The sequence below is a fragment of the Megalobrama amblycephala genome, linkage group LG4 (assembly GCF_018812025.1).
Source record: "Megalobrama amblycephala isolate DHTTF-2021 linkage group LG4, ASM1881202v1, whole genome shotgun sequence".
In the NCBI taxonomy this organism is placed as follows: Eukaryota; Metazoa; Chordata; class Actinopteri; order Cypriniformes; family Xenocyprididae; genus Megalobrama; species Megalobrama amblycephala.
The window spans coordinates 6,474,413-6,499,193 of record NC_063047.1 but is presented as its reverse complement, the minus strand read 5'-3'; the positions used below and the strand labels follow the sequence as shown (position 1 = coordinate 6,499,193).

Sequence of the window (24,781 nt, the reverse complement as noted above, 5' to 3'; positions counted from 1 at the left end):
GCACATACACATTCTTTTACAGAGAACTCGCGCTAAACGCGCTAGATTGAACACATAATACGCATGTGCATGGCATCACCGTTTTCACAGATTTGTGTTTTTATAGTTTATATGGAGACGATAATGGTATTTTCAGTAACTTGCACTTTGGAACCTGTTTTCAAAAGTTTGAAAAAGGGTTTCAAAGTGCAAGTTTTTGAAAATGATACCGTCTGTGTAAACTCCAAAAACGCTAGGCTAATTTGTGAAAACTGTGGCATTTTGTGAAAATTACATGTTCAGTTTAGAAGCATGGAGTGTTTACATGTTCAGTTTAGAAGCATGGAGTGCTTCTTTACAAAGTGACATCGCAAACTACTGGCCTGGCTTGAATAATACAGGGTTTCTCATCTATGAATCTATTTTAACAGGGCCGAAATTACCTATCAGAAACTTTTCTTTTTATTGTGTTAATTTTTCTGTGTTCAAAGAATAGGGGAACAACCTAACACAGGTTACACATGGTTTAAAGGGTTAGTTCTCCCAAAAATGAAATTTCTGTCATTAATTACTCACTCTCATGTAGTTCCACACCCGTAAGACTTTCATTCATCTTCGGAACACAAATTAGGATATTTTGATGAGATTCGAGAGTTTTTTTTAATCCTTCTTTGAAAGCAATTTACCACATTCAATGTAAAGTAGTAAAAACATCATTAAAATAGTCGATGTGACTACAGTGGTTCAACCTCAATGTTATGAAGAGTTGAGAATACTTTTTGTGCGCAAAAAACAAAAAATAACGACTTTATTCCACAATTTTTCCTCTTCTGTGTCAGTCTGTTATGCAGATATCTTAATTTAGGTTACGAAGATGAACGAAGATCTTACGGGTGTGGAACGACATGAGGGTGAGTAATTAATGACAGAAATTTCATTTTTGAGTGAACTAACCCTTTAAATAATTCCACTAGCATGATGAATCTTCATGTATTTACTAGTTGCCATATCGACAATATATAGGCTAGAGGAAAAAAATGTGTAAAAATTCACAAATCTTTGGGAGATATCACTGAACATTTAGCTATTTAACAATAGCAAAAGTAAATTTCTTAAAGGTGCATTGTGTAAAATTTGGGAGGATCTATTGACAGAAATGCAATATAATATATATAACTATGTTTTCAGTGGTGCATAAAGACCATTATGTTTTTATTACTATAGGATGAGCCATTTCTATCTCATACACCACGCCCATCAATGTGTGGTCATGAGCCACAGGGTTTAATTTGTCTGTGCATGTTTTTTTTACTCTTATAGATGGAATTCCCATTGGCATGCATTATACAACTGACAGACAGCAATAGTTGGAGTTAAAAATCATCATTTGTGTTCTAATGAAGAAACAAAGTCACATACATCTTGGATGCCCTGGGGGTAAGCAGATAAACATCACATTTTCATTTTTGGGTGAACTATCCCTTTAAAGAGCCAGTACACAATTTTAACATATTACATATTTTCAATGTAAAAAAATACAGAATATTTATCTAAATGTTATGCATAAATAAAGTAAGCTTACAAATGAAAACAATTCAAACAAAAATATTCAAAAGCTGAATCTAAGCAAAATAGGTTCCTACAGTAGTCGTCTGGTTTATTAGAAGCAGAGACTGTTTTTTGTTAAAAGTAAGAAGAAACCTCATTGCTTTACACAGGCTACTCTGCTCTCTCAGATGACAACATCTTTGTGTTGTGTTGGACAGATGGCCACCATAGCTTCTCCGAAAGGGAGGGGTGCGAGGGGTGTGCGCCGTTAGTTGCAGTTTGCAAATTCATTTTTCATCTATATATTTTTTTTGTTTATTTAAAATTAGACAAATTTTAATCTCCAATCTGTTATTTAGCAGTTTAGATAGTTCTTTAATGCTTCACTAACTAGCTAGCAGAAGAAACTAACCAGGTTTAAATTCCAGTTACGCAGTGTCATGAGTCAGGTTTGATTACTCTTGTTTTGGGGATCTTTTCCTTCTCTCTTTCATCTTTCATTGATCTCAGCTGTTTCCCCTTACCTCTGACGCATGCACCCTCGTGCACGCACCTGTTCTGTGTCTTCGCGCTAATTGCACTGCTTATGCTGCGTTCCAGGCAGGTTTTTGAGCCCGTAAGTCACGATTTCAAATCACGAATCACGACTTTGTAGCGTTCCAGGAAAGTCACGCCAAACTGCGTAAAAGTGTAAACAAACCAACATGGCGGACCGTACGGGGCTTATGCTCATTAATTATTTCTGTCGCCAAAGGTGCTTACTCCTTGCTTATTTGAGGGAAACAGAGGAGGAAAACGGCGCATAAGGCAAGAGAAGCTGTTATACCTTTTATTTTACCGTGCACTTGCATAAACACGGCATCCGTAGGGGCTGCCATTGTTGTTTCACGGGCTATGTGACGTCAGAACTCGTAACTGGGAGTACATTGATCTAGTACGAGTTCACGGGTGGGAAGTCACGGCTTTGACTCAGGCCCGGCTCCAGATATGAGATGAAAGGTGGGCCAAATGATATTCCAGGTGGGCCGGTCGGATTGGTGGGGGGCTTTAATGCTTTAATCTCACATGTCTATTGATATAGATAAGGCAATTGTTAGGGTTGTTTGTTATTGTTATTGTTATAAACTATTATACTATTTTGAAAAATCACATTACAAAATATAATGTGAGATAACACAAATAATATTTTCAACATTTATTATTTAAATTTTTTTGCACGAGCTTTTTATACTGTACGAAATTAGAACTTTTGTCCAATACCTCCTCTAGGGGGGTCCGGGGGCATGCACCCCCGTAAGAAAATTTTGTACATTTTAAGGTTAAATGCATCAATCTGGTGCACTTTGGAAGCTCAAAATTAAGAGCTTCAACTCATGTACAGTGTGCAAATTGACCAAAAACAACATTGACTTGTACCTGGACATTAAAGAGGGTTCAAACATATTTTTAGTTGTGATATAAAGTTTACATCGTTTTAGGTGTTTTAGGATGCCAAACAATTATAACAATAAAATAATAATACATACATGACAGTAATGTCCATATAGGCTATTGTAACAAATGCAATCTTATATATATATATATATATATATATATATATATATATATATATATATATATATATATATATATATATATATATATATATATATATATATATATATATATATATATATATATATATATATATATATATATATATATTATATAATTTTGATCACCAAATCGCCAGCTGATCGTGTGAGCAAAGTGCGCACCTCTCTTTAAAACACGCAGTACAAACAGACTAAATAGTATATACTTAATCACTGTATATATTTTAGTGCTTTATTAAGGCACAAAGCCATTACGGTTTCGATTTTAGTTCATTGGCAAAATACAATGTAGAGACCATTTATGTTTTAAATTTTCGGTTCATTATGAAACAGTGGCGGCGCACAGGGTCATTAATGGGAAACACTGAATGAATGAATGCTATCAGTTGTTATTATAACAAAAACGCTTCAACCCGACCGAACGAGAGTCTCGAGGCCTGCCGCTGCGCTGAGTGAGTGACAGGAGGCTGCGATGTGCGTGAACTCGCTGTCATATGGATACTGTAGAGAAGCGGTATTGAACGGTTTAACATATTTTAGAGACATGTTTAGAAAAAATATATATTTTAGCAGCACTACTAAGGGGGAGGTTGCCGCTTGGTCTGGAGCTGAATTGAATATCACACTAATTTTGTTATTGGCTGTTATGTGGTGTGGGGCCAGGGTGGGCCAAGCCTCTGATTGGGTGGGCCTGCTTTGACTGCTGTTCCAGTGCACTTTCACGGGTAGAAGGTTGGAAAAACACGGGTTACGGGTTGCCTGGAACGCGGCATTATTTCTCCCTGTTCTTTGTCCTTGTCTGCGTCCGGGAATTGATGTTTGTAAGTAGCACTTGCTCCTAGTAATCTGGCTAAATCTCTCTTCGTGTGTGTCTTAGCAGTCTGTTTTCTGAGTCTGAGTTCCAGTCCCGGTCGCAGTCCTAACCCAGACTGGATTCCTGCTGTCGCTCCGCTGAACTGAGAGCCGGTCGTCTGGCGTGGTCATTGCTATCCGTCAGTACGGCACTTTACCAACTGCTCGCGCATCTCTCCAGTGGGACTACAGACGCGGACTTGTGACTTGGGACACCGCCTTTGTTCTGTTGATCGCCAGCTGCAACGAACCTGTTTCTCTTCGCCTGGCAGAAGTGTTTCTGTTTGATTTGTGGGAACTCTAATAAACTATTTTCAAGCTTCTTTTCGCTTCTGGGTCTTCCAGGCTCCCCTGACACGCAGATAGGGTATGTTGTAACACTGCATTATGTGCCCCATTACAGCTATGCTATTCTATACAGTTACCGATATAATTGTAATAGTTAACTTTTATGAATTTCTGTTGAGAAACCATGGGAAAAAAACTGAATAAAGACTAAGAGGAAGAACTGAACATTTAGAAAATATTATTTCGAGAAATGTAGCCTATAGCATTTGTACTGGCTCGTCTATTTATCTCCTGTAATGTGAGAGCAGTGAGTGGAGTGAATGTATGTCTGGATGTTTCTTCATCTGTTTGCCTGTATTTTGACCTAGACTGTATAGTTGTATTTTGCAGTGTTCATTGTCAAACTACAAAATTATTAAATTAGATTTTGTTTTTTAAATGCTATTATTTTATATGTAAAAAATAAAAATAGTTTTTATTGACAAAATATTTTAGTTTGTAATGTGTATATTTTTTCATTAAATCAGATAACATTTTAAGCTGTCATATGGTCAACGTGCTCCATCCCATGTTACAATGTGCCCCTCGTATGGGGCATGTTGTCACATTTCACTTACTACCTTCTTTCGGGCTAAATAATAATAAAAAAAGTATACACGGTATTCATGAAACAAAGCCACATATTTGTACCAGACATCTGTGAATGTGGAACAAAAGAATTTCTCTGAACCCTAAGCTACACAAACTGAGAAAGTCAAAAAAGCGTTAGGTTGTGTCCTGGTCTCCCCTACAGATCGAGATGTCTTTAGAGTTTGAAAAGTCGCGGTGGTGGGAGGAGATCATCATTTCTCTCCCCTTGTGCTCGCGTTGCATTTCACTGACAGTACTAATACTGTGTCAGAATGAAAGTTATCTTCACACTGACCGCACGGTGAAAACGACCTCCATCAGAAGACAGGAGAGGGCGGTTCAGACATCTGGAGGACATCATCGCTCTAAAGCTCCTGTTTGCTATCCTTTACGATGTATGAACATCTGTAGTTCACAAGAATGATTGTTCTCGTCTTACTAATCTTCGGATGCGATTCATTTCTGCAGTGGGTTTGGGATTTCATGTATGAGAAGCGTCATGTGCTCCTCATGTCACCCCACTGGAGCGTGTGCGCAGCTTTCAGCACTCATCTAATCTTCTCTGCTCCCTTCATGCTTCTGGATGTGTTCAGTACACACGTGGAATGGATTCATAAGTACAGTATACGCCGTGAAGTCGTTGGCGTGCATCAGTGGTTTCGATGTGCTTCTCGAATTTTATGGAAATATATGGTTGGCGTTTTACCGTTAACCGTTTTATTTTTGTCAGTACGGCGCATGCATTTCCCAGAAAGAGCACCGTCTTCATTCCATGCATTCAGGGAATGTGTCTCATGCATGCTCATTTTCGATACGCTGTTCTTCATGTTTCATTACACCATTCACAAGTAAGCACGACACTTGTTGTTTTGTTGTTGTTGCTGTTGTTGTTGTTTTTGTTTTTTTAAATATCAGCATGTGGAAAGTTTAAAATTCTCTTCTACGATATAAATATTTAATATGTTTTGATTATGGAAACGGCTTTGTGACATTCTCAAGAATACCTAAATAAAAGGAAGCTAATTTTCAGTTTTTCATAATTAAATAGCCTACACTGTTAGACCTTGCCGGGCTTTTTTACAGTAAAATACTGGCAACACTGTTGCCAGTAATTTACTGTTGATTACGGTTATTTACTGTAATCTACAGTATGTTACTGTAAAGATACCATGCACTAAATTAAAACTCGTATTACATCATTTCTTTTGCAGAAACCAACTGCCTCAAATTATCAGTGACATTTAAATTTACAAACTAATTTTTATTATATACTAATAATATGAGCATAACATTATTATGAACTTATTTCTTCAGAGTTCAATACAAACATTTTAAACAAAAATATTTTCACTGCACCAGCAACTAGTCACCATTTGTTAAATAAAACTACATGCAGCATATCACCAATTTCTTTTGATCTTCTCCTGAACCTAAGCACAGGCTCTACTCTTCAGCACAATGGTGACCCGCAAAACTCAATTTTACAGTAAACCACTGGCAGCAGTGTTGTATGGAGGATTGTAGCAAAATACCAAATAAATAGATTATGATCCACAAATAAATGTAAAGATATTCACAAAAAAATAATCATATACACAAATGAATGAGAATGAGATCCACAAATATATGTTGGGACTTTCACAAAAATTAATTAAATTCACAAATAAATAAAATGAGATTTGCTAATAAAAAACATATTCACAAATATGTTTTTATGTCACAAGCACAACTCTGCCTGCATTTATTTGTGCCACCTGTGCATTTGTGAATTGCTTTCTGTGCATTTGTAGATAGCTGCGCGCATTTGTGGATCTCTTCCTGCGCATTTGTGAATCACCTCACGCATTTGTGGATTCTGACACAATTCTAGCGTCAAGACCTCAGACAAATCCACAAATAGGTCGACTCCACCCACCGACTACTCAAGCCAATCAGATAACGGCCACGTGGCGCTGACCAATCGTAGCACACTCTCGCTACAACCAATCACGTTTTGCTTTACAATCGGGGGCGGGAACAGACTCTGAAGGAGCTCCGTGCTACTATTCCACCATGGGCGTTTGTTCGAATTGAGCTGAAGTGCTGTTTGTGTGATCAAAACACCCCGTTTACAAAATGTAACAGATTTTATTGTGATTGATCTTTTAATTTGTTTTGTACATATTTTTGTGGGTGTAATTATATATAAGGTCTGGATTATCCATCTTACAAAGGGACTCTTATTTTGACGGGTATCATGGTCTGAGTGTTACTGATCACTGCAGTAATGAACAAGAACGTGTGTCATGCACATTATTACAGTTCATCTGAGTTTTCTTACCGATAGAAAGTTTACCAGTTTGTTAATTAAGCAACCCTGAAAAGGCATCCTTTTCGGACGGGGATGATTTTTAGAGTATATTCTTTATATTGCCATCAGGATCAGTGAATCGGGATAAAGGCTATGCATGAATTATGATCATACACAGATCCCCTGCCTTAACACGTCTACTGACGCGAGCGGCGCGGCACAGCGCGATGCAGCAAATAGAAGGCATTATAATCATATAAACAAACAGATTACATTATTAGTGTCCATGTACATGCAGCAATACTGTCTACAAGCGGCACGGTGCGACACGAGTCAGTGGCAGTAAACGGATGTCCCGTTCTTCAGTATAGCTATAATACCACACTTGCACAATATAGCTAATAATACCAAATATGAATCAGTGATGTACGAGCCTCGGCATCACTGCAGCTGGTTTTGAATAAAACAAAGGGTTGCAATGCTGAAAATTAAATTGTATGTATTTATTTTGGATGCTGTAGGCTAAATAACTTTTACAATAAAAAACTATTAAGTCTGATTCATCGGAAATTTAAGTGTTTGACTGCTGGACATTTTAGTTAATCTATAGGCTATGTCATTCAATAACCTGTCACATTTAAAAAGTCTTCTCTACAAACAATGGTAACGTTAAAACGTTTAATTAATGTTTAAAATATTATTTAAAAGCCTGTTAATGTTTAATAGCTGGTTTGCTGCTCGTCGATGTTTGACTGATTAACTGGGAAATGCTGTTATGTGACGAAATCTATTTTGCAAACTCGCATGTTTATCACAAGGTTAAATCCAGTTAGATATGTTAATAGAGCTATTCACCTAATTATAATTGAGTTATTATAATTCTAATTATTTAGGCTTTCTGTTCAATCTTGAATAACGTGACGCTTCCATAACGCATCCAGTATATAACTTTGTTGTTCCCATTACAGAGAGCACTGTATCTCTGGCATTTTTAAATGGCGCATAAAATATTATAGTTTGGCTTGGCTTGACACACAGTCTAATGGTCTAACGAAATATACATTTTCAACCTCTTTTTACCGTACCCTTCCTTAGAACCCTCTACTTCCTTTGTAAACTAATGCAGGACAGGACCGTCCCGATTGTAAAGCAAAACGTGATTGGTTGTAGCTACAGTGTGCTGCGATTGGTCAGCGCCACGTGGCCGTTATCTGATTGGCTTGAGTAGTCGGTGGGTGGAGTCGACCTATTTGTGGATTTGTCTGAGGTCTTGACGCTAGAATTGTGTCAGAATCCACAAATGCGTGAGGTGATTCACAAATGCGCAGGAAGAGATCCACAAATGCGCGCAGCGATCTACAAATGCACAGAAAGCAATTCACAAATGCACAGGTGGTGATTCACAAATAAATGCAGGCAGAGTTGTGCTTGTGACATAAAAACATATTTGTGAATATGTTTTTTATTAGCAAATCTCATTTTATTTATTTGTGAATTTAATTAATTTTTGTGAAACTCCTAACATATATTTGTGGATCTCATTCTATTCGTGTATATGATTATTTTTTGTGAATATCTTTACATTTATTTGTGGATCATAATCTATTTATTTGGTATTTTGCTACAATTCTATCTCCATAGTTACGTCATCAAGGATGTCTTATTTGTGAAAAGTAACCATAATAAAATTGACTGTTATTCTTCATGAGTGCACTCTAACGGTTACTTTTCTTAAATGAGACCGCCTCGATGACTTGTATGCGACCTTCAAATGCGACTTCCGGAGGACGCAGCCTACGAAATGAGGCGCAGCTATAGTGTCTTCAGGACAAATTTGTACAAGTTATGGCCTTTGATCTTTGGCCTTGTAAAAATACAGCTTTTCAATGTAGGCATAGTCTATGAATCAAATTTGATCCAGAAATGTTTCACATTTTGTAAAAATGTTTTCTTCAAAATGTTACAGCCCTACATAGGCTACTAAAGTTTTGTGTGTTTTTTTTTTTGCAATTGATGTGCGAAGTAGTCACAATAGAGATTCAGAGGAAGTTACTGTATTAAGCTCACCCACATATAAATGAAAATCATGTTATGTTTTGACAAAAACAAAAAAAATTGCTCATAATTTAAGATTACATTCATTTTAATATATAAATACTTTCAACATAACAAAAAAAAAAACAAAAACAAAAAAAACAACAAAGAACCTGGTCAGCTAAACTTTTTATTTGGATGTTTATTAATTTCATATTACCATAGACTGTATGGACACGCTCTTTTTCACACACACACACACACACACACACACACACACACACACACACACACACACACACACACACACACACACACACACACACACACACTGTCTCAGGATCTTCCTATTACCCCCACATTTCTTTGCTAATACAGCAATGAAGGTTTTAGGCCCTGTAATCCAGTTTATATATTCCATTTGTTTTATCCCCCAGTGGTGGGTAATGTTTATGAATGAAAAAGATGTTTCAAGCACAGTTAATTCAGTTAATGCTTTTTATATGAGCTTTAATATGCTCTTAGCTTAGTGGACTTATGAGGAACAACAGGGGTTTAAAACAAGACGATTAAAAGGCTTTATCCGTAAAAGCCCTATGGCCCTATTAAAAAAAAAAAAAAAAAAAAAAAAAATTATATTTTGGATTATACTTATTATGGATTATAATTACAGTCAGAGCATTATAGCACTTAATTAAAATGTAATTATGTTACTTAAAACTTTTTATTAAAAGATATAATATAAGTCTAAGGTGTCCCCTGAATGTGTCTGTGAAGTTTCAGCTCAAAATACCCCATAGATTTTTTTTAATTAATTTTTTTAACTGCCTATTTTGGGGCATAATTAGAAATGAGCCGATTCAGGGTGTGTGGCCCTTTAAATCTGGTGCTCCACGCCCCAGAGCTCGCGCTTGCCTTAAACAACATAAAAAAAAGTTCAAACAGCTAATATAACCCTCAAAATGGATCTTTTCAAAGTGTTCGTCATGCAGCATGTCTAATCGCGTAAGTACAGTGTTTATTTTGATTGAGTTTGAGGCTATGCTCAGTGGCTAACGGCTAATGCTACACTGTTGGAGAGATTTATAAAGAATGAAGTTGTGTTTATGCATTATACAGACTGTAAGTGTTTAAAAATGAAAATAGCGACGGCTCTTGTCTCCGTGAATACAGTAAGAAACAATGGTAACTTTAACCACATTTAACAGTACATTACCAACATGCTAACGAAACATTTAGAAAGACAATTTACAAATATCACTAAAAATATCATGTTATCATGAATCATGTCAGTTATTATTGCTTTTTTGGAATCAGGTTTGTAGAATAATGTGTCAAATAATGTTCTTAGTCTTTCCTTCCTGTGACAAGATACAGTAGTTTACTATGAATTAAATTTAAATTAAATTAAATAGTTTATTGTATAAACAAAATAACAATAATGACCAGGAAAAAATAACAATGATAAACCATCCCAAAATACACCGTGACTCTTATACTGAAATGTCTCCAGACTGCACTGTAGCAGTAGCAGGCTGCTCATTTAAGTTCAGATGAGGGAGATAAAATTGGGAGGTAAATGTTCCTACAACCCTCTAAAGCATGCAACCATATAAACACCAATCAGCTGTTCCCTACAGAGAGTGATGTGATTTCAAGCAGATTGAGTTAAGGACCTATCAGCCTGCGCCATCTAGAGTTTCATGACAGAACTTTGTATAACTAGACAAAAACTGCACATCCAGCAGCAGGCAAAAAACTCAATAAGGGTGCTCTCCCATAAAAAAAAAATAAATAAATAAATAAATAAAAAAACAACTAAATAATTTTTCTATTCATGGAGCTGTGATGTGCCAACTTTTTCTTCTTTATTTTTGGATTAAATTTAGAGTTACAAATATAAGGAATGCAGATGTGCACAGCTAAATATTTCTATATAATACCATCAGCTATACTATACTATATAATATAATATACATTGATATATATCACAAACTAAATCAAATTTGTATATTTTTCCCAGAATGCCCTGGCTGTTCCACAACATCCACCGCATTCACCATCTGAACAGAGACACTTTTGCTCTGGCAGCTCAAGACTCCAGTATTTCTGAACTGCTGTTTCTACAAACCCTTGCATTTATCAGTGCCATGCTGGTGGGCTGCCACCCATTTAGTGAAATCCTTTTCCATCTGGTTAACACCTGGATGGCAGTGGAGGACCACTGTGGATATGACTTTCCTTGGGCACTGCATCGGTTGCTGCCATTCTTTGGTGGGGCGCCACACCACCTGGCCCACCATCAGCACTTTAAAGGGAACTTCGCCCCCTACTTCAGACACTGGGATTACATCTTTGGGACCTTATTGCCCATTCCAGTAAATGAAGGAGACAATTAGTAAGGTGAATCCAGGTTAACTGGGCCACTATATGACAATGAGATTGTAAATAAAAAAACTATGAAAAGGGTCTGATTGTATCTGATTTCACCCATGAACTGTCATTTAATAACCCAGTTTTTGTCAAAGATTTATAAATTTTCTTACTGAATTAAGTCCAGATAAACCTAGGAACATCAAGTTAATTTATAATCAGAAAATTTAGACACTGGCAAGGCCTCATTTTTTACTCAGCTTAAACTGTGTGGATGTTTTATACATGTTTTGAATACTGGCTATTTGCATTATTGTTGTATATTAAGTGTTTTTTTTACTTATTTTGTTAAGGGTTAATAACACACATTATAAAAGTTCCTATTATTAGTTCCTGTCCTTGATTCTGATTGGTCAATAGCTCTGTTTTATTCATGAAAAAAACATGGCTATAACCGCTTCACCCAACGGTTCTATGTGCCATATTTTTGGCTTTAATATTTGTATTGTGTGGTAACCGTTTTATAAAAGCAATAAGGTACTCAATGCTAGTGCTGTATCGAGAATAAGTCATGGCTGAAGGGGTTGCAGGCACTCCGCTTCACATCGTGCCTAACAACGACCTTCAGCCGTGACTTATTCATGATACAGCACAGCCTCTCCTTATTGCTTACTTAAACACATCTCATTAAAAAAATTTCTATACAAATATAATTATTGGTAAATTTTATAAACTTGGTAAATTTTATAAACTTGGTAAACTTTTTTAAAATGTTTTTTAACTTTTAAAATGTTTTACTTTAAAGTTATAGAACATAAAACACTTCCTGACATGGGTGCATTCTGATGTATTTCCAATTGAAAATGTATTAGTCTATGTCAAACAGTATAATAAAAATTTGGCAACACTGATACACACGCACACACGCACACACACACACACACACACACACACACACACACACACACACACACACACACACACACACACACACACACACTCACACATTGTGTATTATATATATATATATTGTGAATGCTCACCAGGCTGCATTTACTTGAGCAAAAATAAAAACAGTACCATTATGAAATATTAGAGAAATTTAAAATAACTTTTTTTTTCATTATTATTATTTTTTTAATGTCATTTATTCCTGTTTTGGCGAAGCTGAATTTTCAGCAGTCATTACTCCAGTCTTCAGTGTCACATGATCCTTCAGAAATCATTCTAATAAGAAAATAGTTGTACTGCATAATATTTTTGTGGAAATCGTTACACTATGTGCATGAAAATGAACATACACATTTACATAAATTGCTCATGTAAACTATTATTAATTATAGGATACTTGAAATGTTTTATAATAATAATAAGTCCTCTAGTACTAAAATGACTCAAAGTAACAAAACGGGGCCAATGTGGCCAGCTTGAAGTCCAATCCAATTCTATTTCTTTACTAAAATGGGAAACATGTCATTATCACAGGCACAGCTTATTCAAAGTTTGCCAAGTGCTCATCATAATTGCTTTAATTGTTTAACTTGGCTCTTGAGTTCATGCTTGTCAAGTTAAGCAGGCCATGGTACTGAAACTGGAGACAGATCAGTGGTAATATGCACTTAAAAGCTTTGGCAGAGCTGATCATGTCATATGTTTGTCCAGAAGTCAGCAGAGCTAAAGCAGCCACCAAATTGTGCCTGGTGGTTTGAGAAACTCCATCTCAAATAAGAATCTTGCTAAACCTTAAAATAAGAGTATCTTTCTAAACCTTATCTGTGAAGGCCACATCACATCTGTATTCTGCATGCACATCATCACGGTGCCAAAAAGCCTTCTTCTTAAACTGACATTTTTAATTAAGAGTATAGCTTTCATGGGAACATCTGTCACCGCTCCATTTTTAGTATTGCTCCCCACATAGCACTTTGGTGAATTATAGTGGATTTTTCACTGTTTTTGCTTGATCAGGGAACACAAGCCTATAACATACATTTACTGTACAGTAATGAAAATAAGTTTATTAAGCAGTAACTTGTTACAGGTGCCCTAGAACCCTTTTTCACAAGATGTAATATAAGTCTAAGGTGTCCCCTGAATGTGTCTGTGAAGTTTCAGCTCAAAATATCCAATAGATTTTTTTTTACATTTGATTGCATTGCTCTGTGGCTAACAGGGCTAAAGCTAACATTACACACTGTTGGAGATATTTATAAAGAATGAAGGTGTGTTTATGAATTATACAGACTGCAAGTTTTTATTAATGAAAATAACGACATGGCTCTGGTCTCCATGAATACAGTAAGAAACAATGGTAACTTTAACCTCATTTAACAGTACATTAGCAACATGCTAACGAAACATTTAGAAAGACAATTTACAAATATCACTAAAAATATCATGATATCATGTATCATGTCAGTTATTATTGCTCCATCTGCCATTTTTCGCTATTGTCCTTGCTTGCTTACCTGCATAAAGTCTGTTGATTCAGCTGTGCACAGATCCAGACATTAATACTGGCTTGTCTAATGCTTTGAACATGGGCTGGCATATGCAAAAGTTGGGGGCGTACATATTAATGTTATGCTGAGATTCGCATGTTCTTCAGAGGTCTTTTGCAAAAATCAAATTTACATAAGAAGAAGCAATGGTGTTTGAGACTCACTGTATGTCATTTCCATGTACAGAACTCTAATTATTTAACTATGCCGAGGTAAATTCAATTTTCAATTCTAGGGCACCTTTAATACATTTCAGAATTTTCAAAAAGTCTCCAATATATGTATTCCTCTATAAATATCCTCTATTCTGACATGTAAATTCAATTTGAAATTCCAGTGCCACTTCCACAGCAGGATTTATTCCTGCATAAGTGTAAGCTTGAGAGTTACAGAAAGTGAAATACTGCATATTATCAATGGCAAAATACCCACCCTCAGTTTTTAGGTGTTGTTGGATGAGGAATCATGGCACACTTTTCTTTTTGTTTTTCCCCACAAATTTAGCATTTCCTCCTTTTGTAATTAACTTCAAGTCTACCTCAACTATTTCTATGTCTATGTCTATAACTATGTCTTATGCATCAGCATTGTGCATAACTGACCTATATGGGGAGGCTGATGAAACACTGGTGCTCAGTTATAAATGATTTGAGATCACCTATTGAAGAGAAACAGGACAGTATCACTATTTATTTAAATCTCCTTCCAGTGGCTACAAACCTTCAAAAAATACAATTCTGTTATTATTTACTCACCCTCACATTGTTCCAAACCTGTATGACTTAAAATTTGTATGACTCAAATTCAGAAATAATGTGAATGTGTCCAAGGATTTTAGTTATTGTTATTAGAGAACATGTTAAAGATCAAAGGAAATTTGCTCATAGTGTTCATAACAGACAGATTTAGGATGCTGTATTTCCAATTACCAAGTCAGGAATACTTTATTCCAAGCAAGTCCCATTTAGCTGACCTACATATCCCCTGGGATAAATCCCTGATATAACAGGAGCCATCACTTGTTGAAATATTTTCCATATTGACTGCCAAAAATGCTGACTGTTATGCCCCTTTTTTTTTTTAAAGTTTTGCTCTTCCTTTAGACACTGACTGACTGCAGTGGCTCCACAAGATGCTAAATTCTTGATATCCCTCCAGGACCCTCTTTGCCAAAATCGACCATTATAGGATAATACAGAAGTGGAGGAGCTTCAGGCCGTTCAGAGATCAGAGGTTCTCAACCTTTTGAAGCTAAATCCTCCCATATCCCCCCCCCCCTCAATCCTCCCTTCCCCCTCAATCCTCCCTTCCCCCTCATTGCTTCCTGTCAACATATTTGATGTAATAATAAATGGCAAAAAGGCAAAAAATGACCATTTAAACTGATGCTGGTCACTAATCCATCAATGATGGTCAGTTTTGTTCTTCTACAAGATTTCAATGACAGTTGGTTTTGCTGGAATATAAGAATATAAGTTGTCGATTAATGACATTGGCAGTGATGGCGAGTTGGTTAAAGGGGACCTATTATACAAAATCCACTTTTACATGGTGTTTTGACATAAATATGTGTTGGCACTGTGTGTACACAACCACCCTATAGTGATAAAAATCCAACCACTCCTTTTTTTTAGTCCCCATAAATCATAAGCAGTGTCTCAGAACAAGTGTTTCCAGATCCCTGGCAGTATGACGTCACAAAAGCCACAGGCTCCACCCATGAATGTTGACAGACACTGCCGTTTGAACATAGAACCGCCCTGAGCGCATTCACAGCGAGTCCGCCATTGTTGCACTGACGAGAATGTCTCCCAAGTGTTTTAGGTGTTCTGTAGCTGGATGGATTAAGCCACAGAGCTCTCTCCATTTACTCCCTAAATCTGAGCCGCTGAAAACAAGGTGAATTAACTTGGTTTTCAAGGAAATTGCTCCCTCAGTTCTGCCGAAATTCGTTTATGTCTGCGCAAATCATTTCACACCGGACTGCTTTGTGAACGAATATCAATACAAAGGGACAATACAAAACAGAGTCTGTGCTACTCAAGGATATACAAGTAAAAACTGTTCATGATCCAGTTTACAGTCTCCAGAGTGATACTGGATATGGCAGTAATGAAGGTGAGAGCACTTTATTACAATTCATCGGAGTTGATTTACAGACATAATGTTTACCAATTTATTAACCACCACCCAAAAAGGTATAATGTCTTTATATATTTGTTTACTGTTAGTTGTAACGAGTGTTTCTGTGTACTTTGCTATGTATGTTGGTGATAATTCAAGGGAGAGAGAGAGTTTATGGATAATATTTTAATGCACACTTGCACTGTGTTTTATTAGGCTCTTACAGTGATTTTCTAGAGTGAAAAAGGACGCTTCATCTTTTATGTGAAGTACAATAAACGTTATAAAACTCATCTGTAAAGTTTTGGCCATCATTTGGATGGTACAACAGGCTTGTAGTGATATAGTGGATAAAAACAAGAAGACGATATAACCGTACTTGAACTAAACTATACCTGTTCTATCTCCATGCAGCATATATTCACAGTTTCTGACATTATAGCGTGTCCTGACTGAATCCTGACACCAGAGAATCAGCTCTTGAAGCTCCGCCCTCTTAGGCCGAGCACAGCCACTCATTTGCATTTAAAGGGCCCACACTGAAACGGCACATTTTTGCTCAACCACTAAAAGTAGCCATTTTAACATGCTATAAAAAAAAGATCTGTGGGGTATTTTGAGCTAAAACTTCACATACACACTCTGGGGGCATCAGAGACTTATTTTATATCTTGTAAAAAGGGGCATAATAGGTCCCCTTTATCATCAAACAGCTGACAACAGCTAAACACATTTTCTCCTGCCTTTCTTGCCATAACAAACAGCTAAAACAGCCAGAAACAAAACAACACTAAAAATTGTCAAGTCAAACTGCCTAACTGAAGTAAGCACTGACCTCGATCATGGTGACATCAAACCAAACTTATTTTCAACAAATCATCGACATCTAAACTTCTGGTAATTCTCAATAACAACTTTTGTAGATATATGTCAGAAATGAAGTAAATCTGGTTAGTAATAAGTGAAGCTGGTAATGCTATTTGTGGAGATGTTTAATCAGATCTTGAGAGATTTAATGTCTTTTATCTTCAGTTGATTTCATCGAAGGCTGTGGCTGAAGTTGTAGTTCTTGTTGTTCCTCTGTCCTTCGGTGATTCTGCTTGTTATCACCTAATTATCTCATTAACTCCAGCATGTTTCTGTGTTACATTTAACAGCCTGTAGTATCCACACTGAGCAGTGTTCATTTCATCTGGGCTAACCCATGTGGGGCCTCCATGGAAACTGTGGACAAAACTGGCTGGGCCCCAGTTAGACAGCCCAGGTGACACCCATCTGGGCCCCACATAGCTGTGCTGGCTGGGATATGGGTAGATCCCTCGAGTGCAGTTGATGATGCTTTGAAGTGACGTTAAAGGGAGTGAGGATATATCATTTCACTTGATCCAATTCCTCCATCCTTGAGTCTTTCCCTTGCATCCTTTTCTTGCATGCAACATTTCAGCTGTAAATAAATTATAAATGTTAGCTAGATTATGTTCATTACCTGTCTAGCGATGTCCAGCACAGCTATGTGGGGCCCAGATGGGTGTCACCTGGGCTGTCTAACTAGGGCCCAGATTAAACAATCTGATTAAACATCTCCACAAACAGCATTAACAGCTTCACTTATTACTAACCAGATTGACTTTATTTCTGACATACATCTACAAAAGTTGTTATTGAGAGTTACCAGAGGTTTAGATGTTGATTTGATGAAAATGTTTGGTTTGATGTCACTGTGATTGAGGTCAGTGCTTACTTCAGTTAGGCAGTTTTACTCTTGGCTGTTTTAGTGTTGGTTTTTCTCTGGCTGCTCTAGCTGTTTGTTTTGGCAAAAAAGAAAAAAAAAAAAAAAAAAAAAAAAAAAAAGTGATCAGCTGTTAGATGATAAGAATGTGATCATCATTTAGTGGTTTAATTCACTGATCTAATGACTGAGCTTTTTATGAACAAAATGTGATTAACTTTGTGCTGGATCTTTTCTAAAATTACAACAATAAAACCTTTTTAATCAAAAAATTTGAAAAACACAATGTACACTAAACACTTCAAAACTCCTATGTGATTTATTCACACACAGACATCAAGAATCAGCATATAAATCTCAACAACGGTGACATGCTTCATGCCACAATGCATTCTGGGAGCCATGGATGAGTTTTGTTTGAGGCACCCAGAATGCATTGCGGCATAAAGCATGTCACCATTGTTGAGATTCATATGTTATTTGAAAGCAATAGGTTTAATAAATAGGTTTTAAAGATCACACAGTAAAGTATATAGAATAATTATCTCCTTGTTTTTTTCTTTTGTTGGTAATGGGGGTTGCACACAGTTTTTGGCCGTGTTAAAAAAGGGTAGAGCGCAAGTAACAAGGTGGATTATGGACAAATTTATTGATGTATGCTGTGTCTGTAAGGTATGAACTCTACGTGTACATGTTTATGAACATAAAGGAATGAGAATCCACTGGAAGTGGATTTGAGGCAATGTTTATTCATTGGAACAAAATAAAGACATTGTTTGAATCTACATCTAAATGCATGGATGGACTGTTTGCACGTGTTAAATACTTGCTTACTCCTGTTATATACAGCAAAATAATGAAAATGGAAAGCCGTAACACAACTAAAGCTATTTCATCTTAATGACTTTCTGATTATCTTCTGCAGAAGCACTGTGAGTATGAGATTTTAATGTATTACAAGAAATCTAACATTATGTTGTGATCAGAAAAGCCAGATTAAATGTACCCTAATATAGACATATCCTCTTGTCTGGCAGTGGCATAATTTCCACAGTTAACAATTCTGTCAACTTCTCAATCATGTCAGTTTTTTAGGGCTTATTCTGCTATTTCGAGTGCTCTGAGATTGTCGGCATGTGAGAAGTAATTTCATTTTATCTATAGGATATGGACTAGGATGTACAGTTCTACACTGTTAGACCTTGCTGTAGAAAAACAGCCAAATTCCAACAGTAACAAACCATTTCCATTAAAACAGTAATATACTGTAGAAAACACTGCATTCTGGGTAATATTTGTCATCTTCGAGAAAATAGCCTACAGGAATATACTGTGAGTTAACAATGCTCAAAGTTAACACTCAGAGGCTGTGTTCTAAATCACACCCTATACCCTCATTCACTATTCCCTACATTAGTTCACTAATATAGTCCACTTGACAGAGTGAGTGAATGAAAAGAAGTGAGTGAATTCAGAAACTTTATGAACACCTGATAAGCAGAATCACTGAAGGACAGAAAAACAAGATCAGAAAAATGTCACGAACAGAAACACAAGAACTACAACTGACTTCAATGTCAAACCAGTTTTTTCATACATGTACAAAAGTTCTTATTGAGAATTAACAGATATGGATGTTGATGTTTTATGGAAAACAAAAATTTATTGAAGTTTGCAATCATCATTATGGTAACAAAATATTTTGAACCCCTGCACAACTTGCACAGCAGAGACATCAACAATCAGAATATGAATCTCAACAATGGTGACATCCAAAAGAATAATGTTGCAATGCATGCTGGATGCCAGCATAGTATAAAACTCCCAGCATGCACTGCAGAATGAATAAATTATCCAAATTTATTGCCACCATTGTTGAGATTAATGTGCTGATTTTTGATATCTGTGTGTGTCTGACTAATGCTGCAACTGTTTTTAGTGCATGGCGTTTAAAAATAAACTCTCTTTAGCTGATTGTCATTGGAACTCTTGTTGTAGTTTCACAGTGGTAATAATGAAAAATATTAGTCTGTTAATAATGTAACAATGGATAAAACAGCATGAATTCAATGAATCAAGAGCCTATGTGATGGTTATGTCTTCACCAACACATAACAATCAGCACTCAACAATTTTTTCTCTATATTTGCTTCTGCCATAAATATATGAATAGCTTAAACAGCCAGAGAAGAAAAAACTAATGCATTTATTAGTTTGCTAATAATATGAGTATATCATTGTGAACTTATTTCTTCAATACAAACATTTTAAATAAAAAGATTTTCACTGCACCAGCAACTACACAATCACCATCTGTTAAATAAAACAACATGCAGCATATCACCAATGTCTTTCGATCTTCTCATGAACCTATGCACAGGCTCTACTCTTCAGCACAATGGTGACCCGCAAAACTCAATTTTACAGTAAACTACTGGCAATAGTGTTGCCAGTATATAACTGTTTTTTAACTAACAGTTTGTAACTGTTAAATTACATTTTGTGGGTGTGTCTTTTTATCTTACACCTTTAACCCTTTCAGCCCCACAGGAACATCCTCTAGTGTCCACACTACAGAGTAAAAGTAACATTGACGCTGTGTTACAGTGAGATAATTAAGTTTATGTTTAAGTGATGATTGAGCATTAATGATGAACACCTGCTGTTAACAAGCAGAACCACTGAAAAGAGGAACAAGAATGGAATAAATACGAGCAGAAACTACAACTACGAGCAGAACTACAACTGTCTTCCAGCCATTACACATTATTACACTCATTACTGACCAGATTAACTTTATTTCCACAAAAGAAATCTTATTGAGAATTAACAGAAGTTTAGATGTTGATATTTTGGTGAAAATGTTTGGTTTGGTGTTACCATTGAGGAGATCAGCGTTTGCTTTAGTTGAGCTCTTTACCCATGACCTTTTAATACATCAGGTTTTTTTTTTCTTTTCTCTGGCTGCTTAAGCTATAATCATATATTTATGGCTGAAAAAAATATAGAAAAAAAAATTGTTGATAGTTATGTGTTGGTGAAGACATATCCATCACATAGTCTCTTGATTCCCTGAATTCATACTGTTTTATCCATTGTTACATTATTAACAGACTAATATTTTTCATTATTGCCACTGTGAAACTACAGCAAGAGTTCCAATGACAATCAGCTAAAAAGAGTTTATTTTTAAATGCCATGCACTAAAAACAGCAGCATTATTTAGACACACACAGATATCAAAAATCAGCACATTAATCTCAACAATGGTGGCAATAAAGCTGCATAATTTATTCATTCTGCAGTGCATGCTGGGAGTTTTGTACTATGCTGGCATCCAGCATGCATTGCAACATTAAACTTTTTGATGTCACCATTGTTGAGATTCATATTCTGATTGTTGATGTCTCTGCTGTACAAGTTATGCAGGAGCTCAAAATATTTTATGCATTATAAGGACGTATATATTCTTCTAAATAACTGATTACTGAAACATTGCTTGTTTGTACGCTGTTGAATCACAGATATAGTACAATCAATAAAGGTAAAATACCCATTAAATCAAAGACTAGACACAGAAATAGATCAGTGAATTAGACAAGTCCAAGATGATTACAGAATCACCACAACAGCCAAACATCTGATCAACTTTATGTTGGCCTTTTCCTGCCATAACAAGTGTGTTTTATAAACATTCAGTTACAGCAGCCAGAGAAAGCTAATGTAAAAGAGTCAAGAGCCCAACTAAAGCAGACACTTGTCACCACGATGGTGACTGCAAACTTCAATAAATTTTTATTTTCAATAAAACATCAACATCCATATCTGTTAATTCTCAACAAGAACTTCTGTACATGTGTGAAAAAAATAATGTCAAACTGGTTTGACACTGAAGTCAGTTGTAGTTCTTGTGTTTCTGCTCGTGACATTTTTCTGGTCTCTGTCCTTCAGTGATTTTGCTTATCAGGTGTTCATAAAGTTTCTGAATTCACTCACTTCTTTTCATTCACTCACTCTGTCAAGTGGACTATATTAGTGAACTAATGTAGGGAATAGTGAATGAGGGTATAGGGTGTGATTTAGAACAGCCTCTGAGTGTTGACTTTGAGCATTGTTAACTCACAGAATATTCCTGTAGGCTATTTTCTCGAAGATGACAAATATTACCCAGAATGCAGTGTTTTCTACAGTATATTACTGTTTTAATGAAAAATGGTTTGTTACTGTCAGAATTTGGCTGTTTTTCTACAGCAAGGTCTAACAGTGTATATTTCATTTGGCACTGCCCTTTAGAACCTACATGAGATATTCCCCAAAGACAAAATAATTACAAATTACCCCGATCATTCAATTGATCATTTAAGTTTACACCCACCCGCTCTTAATGCATACAATATTCTGCAAGGGTTATGCAAACTTATTAGCATAACTGTAATAGTCTGTTGCCAGCCAATGATATTGCACGTGTATGTAATAGCATTTCACACTGCACCCTGTCTCTGCAGTTTTTTGTCTTACTTCCTCTAGTAATTTGTCATCTCAGTGAAGGTCTGCAAGAAACAGTTATTATCTGGGATTTTCATAATAGCTGTCGGCATCTGCAACCATTTGAGTTAAAGCAGTGTCCCATAAATATTATTTTAACCTTGGCAAACTCACTTTTTGTCATTCATGTCTTTCATCTCTTATTCTCAGGGCCCCGATGATGCCTTAAGATTTCCCACTGTATATTATTCTCTAAAATTGTTTCCTAAATGAAAGTTCAGAAGGAGCTTGTTCATCTAGTCCTGTCAATCAAGAGCATGTAAGTAGCCTCACTCCCGTTACAATTTATCCCTCCTCCACCTCAAATCCATCTTCATTTTTAATCTGTACATTAATTTTAATTGAGTAGTCCCAGGGGAAATAAGCAGAACTTTACTTCCCTTAAAACAACATCATTACAAAGAGGTAATGTACATCTGACATTTAATCTTCAGGATATTCTAATATAATATAAAATATACAGTTTGTGCATAAAGTTAATTTGTGCAGATACATTTTTTTATTATTCACTGGTTTATACACTGTTAGACCTTGCTGTAGAAAAACAGCCAAATTCCAATAGTAACAAACCATTTTTCATTAAAACAGTAATATACTGTAGAAAACACTGCATTCTGGGTAATATTTGTCATCTTCGAGAAAATAACATACAGGAATATACTGTGAGTTAACAATGCTCAAAGTTAACACTCAGAGGCTGTTCTAAATCACACCCTATACCCTCATTCACTATTCCCTACATTAGTTCACTAATATAGTCCACTTGACAGAGTGAGTGAATGAAAAGAAGTGAGTGAATTCAGAAACTTTATGAACACCTGATAAGCAGAATCACTGAAGGACAGAGAAACAAGACCAGAAAAATGTCACGAACAGAAACACAAGAACTACAACTGACTTCAGTGTCAAACCAGTTTGACATTATTTTTTTCATAGATGTACAGAAGTTCTTGTTGAGAATTAACAGGTATGGATGTTGATGTTTTACTGAAAATAAAAATTTATTGAAGTTTGCAGTCACCATCGTGATGACAAGTGTCTGCTTTAGTTGGGCTCTTGACTCTTTTCTGTTAGCTGCAACTGAGTGTTTATAAAACACATTTGTTATGGCAGGAAAAGTCCAACATAAAGTTTATCAGGTGTTTGGCTGTTGTGATTCTGTAATCATCTTGGACTTAATTTACTGATCTATTTCTGTGTCTAGTCTTTGATTTAATGGGTATTTTACCTTTATTGATTGTACTATATCTGTGATTCAACAGCAGATGAACAAGCAATGTTTCAGTAATCCATTATTTAGGAGAATATAGAAAGTCTTTATAATGCATAAAATATGTTGAGCTCCTGCATAACTTGCACAGCAGAGACATCAACAATCAGAATATGAATCTCAACAATGGTGACATCCAAAAGTTTAATGTTGCAATGCATGCTGGATGCCAGCATAGTACAAAACTCCCAGCATGCACTGCAGAATGAATAAATTATGCAGATTTATTGCCACCATTGTTGAGATTAATGTGCTGATTTTTGATATCTGTGTGTGTCTAAATAATGCTGCAACTGTTTTTAGTGAATGGCATTTAAAAATAAACTCTATTTAGCTGGTTGTCATTGGAACTCTTGTTGTAGTTTCACAGTGGTAATAATGAAAAATATTAGTCTGTTAATAATGTAATGATGGATAAAACAGTATGAATCCAGTGAATCAAGAGACTATGTGACGATTATGTCTTCACCAACACATAACTATCAGCACGCAACAATTTTTTCTCTATATTTGCTTCTGCCATAAATATATGAATAGCTTAAACAGCCAGAGAAGAAAAAGCTAATGCATTAAAAGGTCATGCATGGGTAAAGAGCTCAACTAAAGCAAACGCTGATCTCCTCAATGGTAACATCAAACCAAACATTTTCACCAAAATACCAACATCTATACTTCTGTTAATTCTCAATAAGATTTCTTTTGTATAAATAAAGTTAATCTGGTCAGTAATAAGTGTAATAATGTGTAATGGCTGGAAGACAGTTGTAGTTCTGCTCGTAGTTGTAGTTTCTGCTCGTATTTATTCCGTTCTTGTTCCTCTTTTCAGTGGTTCTGCTTGTTAACAGCAGGTGTTCATCATTGATGCTTAATCATCACTTAAATATAAACTTAATTATCTCACTGCAATACAGCGTCAATGTTACTTTTACTCTGTAGTGTGGACACTAGAGGATGTTCCTGTGGGGCTGAAAGGGTTAAAGATAAAAAGACACACCCACAAAATGTAATTTAACAGTTACAAAC

General features: G+C 35.9%; 1 protein-coding gene across 1 annotated transcript; it reads left to right on the top strand.

The window, feature by feature from the left end:
- Nucleotides 1–3,476: 3,476 nt before the first annotated feature.
- ch25hl3 (cholesterol 25-hydroxylase like 3) lies at nucleotides 3,477–11,918 on the top strand. Its single transcript, XM_048187040.1, has 2 exons — nucleotides 3,477–5,740; nucleotides 11,240–11,918. Exons 1-2 carry the CDS (start codon nucleotides 5,313–5,315, stop codon nucleotides 11,613–11,615), a joined length of 804 nt encoding a protein of 267 aa, XP_048042997.1. The 5' UTR covers nucleotides 3,477–5,312; the 3' UTR covers nucleotides 11,616–11,918.
- Nucleotides 11,919–24,781: the final 12,863 nt, after the last annotated feature.